Source organism: Thermobia domestica, chromosome 17, assembly GCF_964235325.1.
Source record: "Thermobia domestica chromosome 17, izTheDome1.hap1.1, whole genome shotgun sequence".
Taxonomy (NCBI): Eukaryota; Metazoa; Arthropoda; class Insecta; order Zygentoma; family Lepismatidae; genus Thermobia; species Thermobia domestica.
The window spans coordinates 149,161,624-149,170,824 of NC_137470.1; the positions used below are offsets into that span (position 1 = coordinate 149,161,624).

Here is a 9,201-nt window from a genome sequence, read left to right on the forward strand (position 1 = left end):
CGAAATTAAAATACTGCTAATTTTACAGTAAATATGTGATATCTTCGAATAGATAAAAGATAATTCAAATGTGGAACAAGAGCGCGCTAGATAATATTATTTTGCGTGATTTGCCGTTATCACAAGTCACCTAGCGGCTTTCCGTTTTCAGCCGTTTAGAAACGCGAAAATAAATGCCGATTTTCAAAATGGCTCGAAATCGAGAGCGGATAAGTGAGTCGTCATGACGGTATCTCATGTAATATGATATTGTCTAGGGCGCTCTTGTTCCACATTTCGATTATCTTTTATCTATTTGAAGATATCACATAATTACTGTAAAATTAGTAGGTATCTTAATTTAGCCGGGATGAAGCCTCTTAAGTACGTTAGCTCAGCTATAATGGATTATTTACAGCTATTTTTTATTATATGCTTTTTTCTTTGGTACATTATACTGTAAGGCGGGCTATACACTACGAGATCAATCCTAGGAAATCTCTTAGGATTAATCTTCGGAAAAATGTTATGGCATATCTTGTAGGAAATCCTACCCTTTTTATGCCATACACGTGAAGAGTTTTCCTGTCTGACCGAATGACGTTTATCAACATTGTGAAATAGTTCTATTTAAAAAAGTACAAAGTTGAAGAATTGCTATGCTAACCATACTACACATCCCACTGATATTAATATCAGGCGCTCTTTTGTTAAATTGGATATCTCTAAAATAAATAAATAAATAAATGTCAGAAGGGTGCTGGTGTATTTTTGGCGCACCACATTTTAGAAGATTTACAAATAAAATTTAATACTTTGCATAAAAAGACATATTTATAAGGATCAAATTTCTGCAAACAGCAGAATTAAATACAAAGTAATACAGCTGTATTTTATGTTTAAAATTGTAGGGTTACTAGTGTAAAATTATTATAAATGTTTTAACGACGGATAAAATAGGTGAGAGACAATGTTTAGCAGAAAGGGTCCAGCTAATTTTTCTAAGAAATGTTACAATTTCGGTAGTTTCTATTTACATTAGTTTAGTTTAGGCTGGTTCAGGTTAGTTACTGTTATGTTACGTTAGGTTATATAAGTATATGGTTCCAGCTAATTTTCAAAAAGTGATAGAATTTCGCTTACTTCTATTAATATTAGGTTAGTTTAAGTTAGTTTAGATTAGGTTAGTTTAGATTTGGTTAGGTTGTGTTAGGTCTAAGTACTTGCATCTTCCATTTCTCCTGTAAATTTTGTATGTTTTGCCTACTTCTGGACCCCTTCTGCGAAACATTTTCCTAAGTGAGTGCATATGAAAGATGAACGGTGATACTATTTTCCACCACCGGTTTATATCTGTATAGTTTACAGAAGCTATAGTTTATGTTTACAAGTGGAGCGCTACTACCACGATACCATGACAATTGCTATTCAAACTCGTACCAATGCCGAAACCCACTCGATTTCACTACATTCACTGACGCGCCTGCTTCCTTCGCTCGCACCTCCTGATTGACGCTCGGGCCCCCGTTTCGCAGTGCCCGGACTCTGTTAGATAGCATTCGTACTTTCCAGAAGCCACCTAGCACAACTTGGTTTGCGTTTTTTGCACTATAGATTTTAGACTATATATCCGGACCCCGTATTTGTACGCAAATCGTAAAAGAATTGTAGTTTATGAACAATTGCTTTTGATCGTCCCCCTGAGGGGATTTTATCTATGCTATGTGAATCATTTTTATGTCAGTCATAGCGAATCATTTAGGAAACAGTGATAAATTTTATTTTCTCAACAATTATTTCGGGTGGTACACCTAAAGTAAACCTGCATGATCAGAAGATACCTCACCAGTTGTGTATTCACTTGTTTTGTTTTCACTTTCTCTCACCTGATGTCGCTTAAATCGAAATCTTACGATTTTTTTTTTCCGAAATAGAGCGTGCTCTAAACAAGAGAAATGTTATAGGATCGCTCAGAACACAGGAAATGACATGCGATCTGATGCCATACACGTTGAGATTTCGACTCTAGGACAAATCGTAAGAGATTTCCTAGGATCTATCCTATAGTGTATAGCCCGCCTAAACGGTACTTTAGATTGTACAGTACCTTTGTGCCTTTTCGGTAGCTGGTTTAGTGCCTTTCATTCTCACAAACTCTAAAGTCTCTCATCTTCAGACCCTATTCCGTAATAATTTGCGTCAAAGTAACAGAAATATACGTTATAGTTTCCGTAATAAGCATAGCAAGATGAATTTTGCTTTGCGTTACGCTCTGAAACTTTCGAGAAGACAGTTACTGAATGAGCCCATTGGTTTACATTTTGATAAAACTTGCCAGATGGGAATAAAGCTTAAAGATTGAAGTGTTTTTTTTTTAAATAAGGATCCACATCAATAAAGATCACTTTTATTATCACCATCATATGTCCCGAATTAAACAATGTCTTTGTAGACTTATACTACATATATACAAAAACGTGTTTCTACGCTTGAACGACGCTTAACCCTTTTAATGCTTTCAAAAATGGCGATTCTTCACATATTTATTAGTTTATAAAATTGTATAGTATATTGGGATATAGCAGGGGCGGATCCAGGGGGGGGCGATCGGGGTGATCGCCCCCCCTGAAGAGAAAACTTTCTTATTTTATATATAAATAAACCCATCCATAAAAAGTTCGGAGCTCTTAAAAGTAGCTCTAAGTAGCAGTATTACTACCGACCCTCCCCCCCCAGAAGTCCATCCTGGATCCGCCCCTGGGATATAGTTCGCAAACTTTTGCTTTGTGTGTCTTGAAACGTAGCTATTGGCATGTTTTTTTCTTTATTTTCAAAAACTTGAAATTTCTTTTAAAATTTAACCGGTACTTTTGTTTTGTTACCCAGCGTGTGGCTCTATTTTTATTTATTCATTTTTCTTTTTTCTCTCTCTCTTAGCTTGCACTGCGTATACTGTATGTGCAAGAACTGTATGGATATTAGGAAACTAATCCCTGAGGTCTTTATATCTTCTACGTATATGTCCGAAGTACTTCTAGATTCTGACTCATTCATACAAGGCTTTCTTGCAACAAATCGTAATGTGAATTCCTGGATATTGGGAAGTTTAAAATTTATGTGTACTCAAGAAACAAGAGCCTGAACCCCACAGTATTTCACATGCATATTAAGCTTGTTAAGGTCTACCAGTATTTAAAACTTTGTCAAGTAGAAACCTTTAGTTACCGAGTTATTGGCTATCAAATCTTGGGCTTGACTAAGTAAATCTATTATAAGTGCAATATGATTTCATACCGTAATTAATATTTATTAAAAGCCAATGATGTACGATTTTTCCACTACACGGAAATTTACTGACTAACTTATGATTGCTTCTGATAATTAATTTTTCAAGAATCACTTGAAAAAAACATTCCTGCGACCGTGACAGGACTCGAACCTGCTATCTTCGGATCCGAAGTCCGACGCCTTATCCATTACGCCACACGGTCATGGTTGTGTACGTTTCACGCTTCCTAATAACCGGTAATTCACATTAGTAGTTATTGCTAGGAAGCCTTGTCTGAATTAAAATCAGAATCTAGAAATACTTCGGATATATAGAAGATATAAGGACTGCAGGTACTGCTTTTCTTATATGCACACAGTTCTTAAACATACAGTTTACGCAGTGAAAGATTTTTAAAAAAGCAAATACAGAGCCACACGCTATGTTATAAAACAAAAATACTGGTTTATTTTTAAAATAAATTTCAAGTTTCAGAAAATAATAATAATAATAATAATAATAATAATAATAATAATAATAATAATAATAATAATAATAATACATATGCTACTATTTACGTTCCAAGGCATGCAAAGCAAGAGTTTGCGAACTACATCCTAATATTATTCTTATTATGTATTTTGCCTTTCGGCAGTTTCTGGAACTATAGAAGGTGTTTTTTTCGTTTTAGATTTAGGCCTTGAAATGTTTCTCCCACGTTTTTCGATCCTCAGCTTTCTCTTTTAACTCCCAATATTTTCTTCTGTTTCTCAAATCATCGATAAGTTGTGTTCTTCAAATTCCTCGCGTTCCTTCCATCTTTCCTTCTATGGCGGTATGAAGAAGATAATTTCTTCGCAAGATGTGTCCCATCCAATTGATCTTCCTACGAAGGATGCTGAATAGAAGTGTCCTCTTCTCTCCTATCCTTCGTTTGTTGCTCTCTCTGTCCATTTTATCTTCTCCACTTTCCTCCAACACCATATTTCAAAGTTTTCTAAATATTTCTTCTCTAACTTCGTAATGTCCAAGTCTCTGAACCATACAGTCCAATGCTCCATATATAGCACTTGACCAACTTCTTAAGCCCAATATTGAGTCTGCTAATTAAGAGTGATCTTTTCTTGTTGAATGCTTCTTTGGCTGTGGCTATTCTTGACCTGATCTCTTTGGTGCAGTAAGCGTCTCTTGTCAAAATACTTCCCAGGTACTTGAAATGATCGACCTTTTCAAGTACTCTTTTTGTACTCTGACCTATAAGGGCACGTTTTCACAGGATATTCTCATGACTTTCGATTTTTCAATACTGATTTCCACTCCATGTAGTTTCCCCGATGTCAACTATTTTGTCAACCATTGCCTGTAGTCTTTCTTCGGTTCAATTTATAATAACCGTATCATCTGCATACCTGATCTTGTTAATGATCTGCCCTCCAATCTTGAAATCTCCAATTTCCATTAATGCTTCCTTCATTAACCATTCACTGTAAATGTTGAATAATTGTGGCAACATACTACAGCCTTGTCTGATTCTTCTTCCGATCTCAACATTACTGGTTTTCTTCTTCATTCAAGCGCAACTTCACTTACCATATACTCGATTTTACCAACTAATAAATGTATAAAGAAGCGCTATTTTCAAAAGCATTTTAAGGGTTTAAACGTCGTTCAAGCGCAGAAACACGTTTTAGTATATAGTATAAGCCTACAAAGCCATTGTTTACTTCAGGAGATATGATGGTGATATATTTTTTTTTTGTTTTTTAATGCTAGTCATAGACTAGCTTCCTTTGAGAGGGCTACACCCTCTCTTAGGTGACAGAAGTGAAGGAATTGTGATAGAGAAGTAAGGCATGGGTGGGTCCAATCATAATCATATGTGAATGGTAGGTATATCTTTAAAACAAGATAACACAATAACAATGGCATAATAACATAAATATGAGTGGATAAAGCAAAACATGAGAACAATATAAGCACAAAATTTAATAGGAGATAGATTATGTAAAAAGATAAGGAACGAAAAGTTAGCTACATATACGATTATTGATTAAATTAAGTGATCTTGGAATGTGAGACTACCAAATTGAATGAATTTGGAATGAGATTGATAGATGGGGTGATGTGTGATACACGAGACAACACAGGGTATATCAGTAAAACAAATCTGTGTTATCTTCTGCCTAGCGGCTGCTCTAGGCTAATGAAGACATAAGGAGTCCTGTTAGAAACAAAAGGTGTTACTGTGCAGTGAAGGATGGAAAGATGTGAGGTAGGTGAGCATGAAGTTGGTAGTCTTCGAGCAGAAACAAATCCGGATGGTCAGGTGGTAGAGTGTAAGGTCTAAAGTGAAAAGCAGACTGAGTGGAGAGTGAGCATAGCGAGGAAGGACAGGATGGAGTTCATGATAACGCATAATATTCTTGAGTAAAGGATGTTGAGAACTACAGAGCACTGTGACGAATTTCTGCCTAAGAGATTCGATATGGTATGTAGAGCTAGGAACAGTGATAAGATCCTAAAGTGCCCAGTTCAGACTGGGGAGTTGTATGCGGTGTGCGATTCAGAATGCATGACGTTCTAGTATGCTAAGTTTTTCGTAAAAAGTGGGCGGAGTGGAAAGCCAGGCAGGAAAACCGTACGTGAGGACGGGACGCATAAATGCCTTGTACGTGTTGGGGACTGCAGCTGATTGGAGGCCCAAGTAGTACCGGTAAGACGCTTGAGAAGGTTTCCGACTTTCTGGAGATATGGTTTCCACTTAAGATGCTGGTCATAAATGATGCCAAAATAGGTAACGGTGCGGGTGGGAGCTATGGGAGTATCGTGGACGTGGAGAAAAAGCAACGACGGGTTTCGGTGGACTTTGGAACTTTTGCGTGTGAAATGAAAATGATGGCTTGTGTTTTTGTTGCGTTTATAGAAAGACTCCACTTAGTGCACCGACGAGTGAAACAATTAATAGTTTTCTGCAGGTCCTGATTAATCTGTCGAATAGTCTTTTCTAATGCCAACTAAGTAGTATCATCAACATATTGAAAAAGATATATGTCAGGAGCAAGCAGAGGAAAATCTGCTACAAAAGAGGTGAAAGAGTTTAGCCTTGGGGTACTCCCGACAAGAGAAAAATGGGATGAGACAACTGACCGTTAATGAAGACGTAGGCGAGGCGACCAATCAGAAAGTGATAGATGAAACGAATACAAGGAACGGGAAATTTGAGTTGAATGAGCTTGTGAAGAAGTGCAAGTGCCAAACTTTGTCAAAGGCTTTTTCGAGGTCAAATAACAGAAGGCAAGAATGTTTGGCGGAATTATAATGTGAGGTGATGAGGCTGGTGAGGCGAAGAAGCTGATCACTGATGAAATATGAAAGACGGAATCCTGCTTGGTGACTAGGAAGAAGATGTTAAGTTTCTAGATATGTATGTAATCTTTCAACAATTATGCGTTCCAGAACTTTACTAAAAGTGGATGTCAACTGAATAGGATCGTAAGACGATGTGTCGGTGGGAGGCTTGTTAGGTATCAGAAACATAAGCGTTTTGGAAGTTTTCCAGTCTGTCGGAAAAAAGCCGGTTCGAAGGATGAATGTGTAGATGAGTGCAGGCAAACTGAGAAATAAATAGTGGACCTTCTTTAACGTGGCGATATGTAATATCAAAGCCTGGGTTAGAATTGCTTTTGCGATTGACAATAGCCATGCTTTCGTCAGTAGTAATACAGGGTGTCCAATATACAATGCAACCCGAAGTTTCGGATAGTAGAACTTTTGAACCGGAAGCGGTACATAAATAATGGTTATACCACAATGAAGCCTTGTTCATGTATTAATACATATTTTTAAACTATGAAACAACTATTGAAGTACACTAGAAACCACACAGCGTTGCCAGATGTAACCAAAGGTGTAAATGAATTTTTTTTACAAATCACGTACATTGACTCATAACTCATACGTATGGATGATCTGTCGTTAATTTTCAGTTTGTTGAGTTGGAGTAGCTTGGAAACTATGGAGCGAAAAAAAAAAGAATTTTTCATTTCCACCGATAAGCAATCGGATGAGGCCTCTTTAAGGGGTAACTAGGAAAATCGCAGTTTTTATAAATTAGCATCCTGAATTGGCAACATTGCTGATGTTTCAGTGTATCAAAAGGTGTGTTAAGGATCTGTCTACATTATGCAATTCCTGGAAACAATGAAAAAAAAACTTCGAAATTATAATGATAAAACATTTACTTACATGCACCCGACAACACTGCTGTTCATTTCTATTGGGCTGCTTAAAGGAAGGCGTATACAAGAACAACCGTTGGACTATACAAGACCTGGAAACAGACATCTGAAGTGTCACTGAGAACATTAACACTACTACTCTTCGTAAAGTTGCTGCCAACATGGTGAAACGTGTGAATCTGTGTTTGAATTTAAACGGGGGCATTTCCAGCATCTGCTGCAGAACTGACAATTCACTTCATGATGAATAGCAGTGTTGCCGGGTGCATGCAAGTAAAAGTTTTATCTTGATAATTTCAAAGTTTCTTTTTTATTTTTTTCAGGAATTGCATAATGTAGACGGATCCTTAACACACCTTTTGATGCATTGTATATTGGACACCCTGCAGATGTGGTAAGAGGATGATGTGGAAGTGAATGGTTGACGTCAGGCTGTAAGCGAGGAGATGCATGGTGATAAAGGCCTGCAGACCATAATATTTAAAATTTGTACTAAGCTCTTCACATCTTATCATGAATACAATTTTCGTCAATTTTCATTGATTACGTATGATATTTATTGTTCTTAGACCATATACGCCTTATGCAAAATCGTTTAGACATATGATTAGCGTCATACTTAAGACCTGACTACTGCAGGAAACATGTTAATGGAACTCTTTAGTATAGCACTAATCACGGTCAAGACGACTCTGCATAAGGCCCTATATGTTTTTTGTGCAAATAATGAAGTGAGGAACAAAAATATTTTGAATGGAATTTCGTTGAAATAATCATAATCAGTGTAGGCCATCATAATTAGTCGCTTAATTTAGAAAAAAAAAGAAAAAAAGCGTGTTGTTTATAGAACTAGTGCTGTCAGGTCCGCAGTTCTCATTATGCTTCTTTCAACTGGATTATACTGAGATGATGTAGAAATAAGTATAAACTTACCTTATAAATACACATTGTGTGATTTGCACAAATATTACAATAATCCTTGTCTGCTACTACCAATAGGATGTAACTACATATCGTACAGAAAATTGTGTGGAAGTGATGTTTCCAAAACATATTAAACAGCAACTGAAATGAAACCAAAAGTAGATTTGCTTATAGTTAAAATATATAGAAAAAAAACTTTCTTTGGCAAGCTGTAAGATCTCTGAAGCAGTAGCGTCATTTCAGATTTTGCCAGGGGAAGAAAGATGTTCTATTAAGGGGCAGGGCCGCAACTAGAGGGGGCCTAGTGGGGGACTGCCCCCTAGTTCCCCCCCTCAAACCACAATGCATCATATTGTGTTCCTTTAATACAAAAAATAAAATTTAGATATTTCTATGAGATCCGTTACAATAATTTCATTATAATCCCCATTCACTTCTCTAGCCGTTTGCGTTGACGCAAGGCGAAATGTGCGTATTTAATTGCGGTAACCAGCATAGGAATTGTAATTGATTTTTGCGTTGCGTTGTGCCTCGGAGAAGTTAGGGAGATAGCAGAGATCTAAAGTGGAAGAGTGGAATGAGAATGACGGATTTATTGACATAGAAAGGTTTAGAATTGTTACAAATTTGCCCCCTTAGCATATTTATGGCCCACAAACTTTTGCGGCTGGTTGCGGACCTACTATGGAGTCAATTATCCCCTTCGCTCACCAAATGACGCCCCTGCTCTGAAGTATGGTACGTAATCAATTTTTCACCTGATCGAGGGACGTAAAAGGAATGAGATATAGG

At 37.0% G+C, this 9,201-nt stretch overlaps 1 protein-coding gene across 1 annotated transcript in view; it reads right to left on the bottom strand.

Annotated features, from left to right (window-relative positions):
- LOC145673766 (venom allergen 5-like) overlaps positions 1-8,539 on the bottom strand; it is a 51,809-nt gene extending 43,270 nt beyond the window's left edge. Inside the window, exon 1 of the mRNA XM_081743523.1 lies at positions 8,419-8,539. Within this exon, the coding sequence (XP_081599649.1) occupies positions 8,419-8,538 (120 nt within the window). The 5' untranslated portion in view covers position 8,539. The remainder of the gene's footprint in view (positions 1-8,418) is intronic.
- Positions 8,540-9,201: the final 662 nt, after the last annotated feature.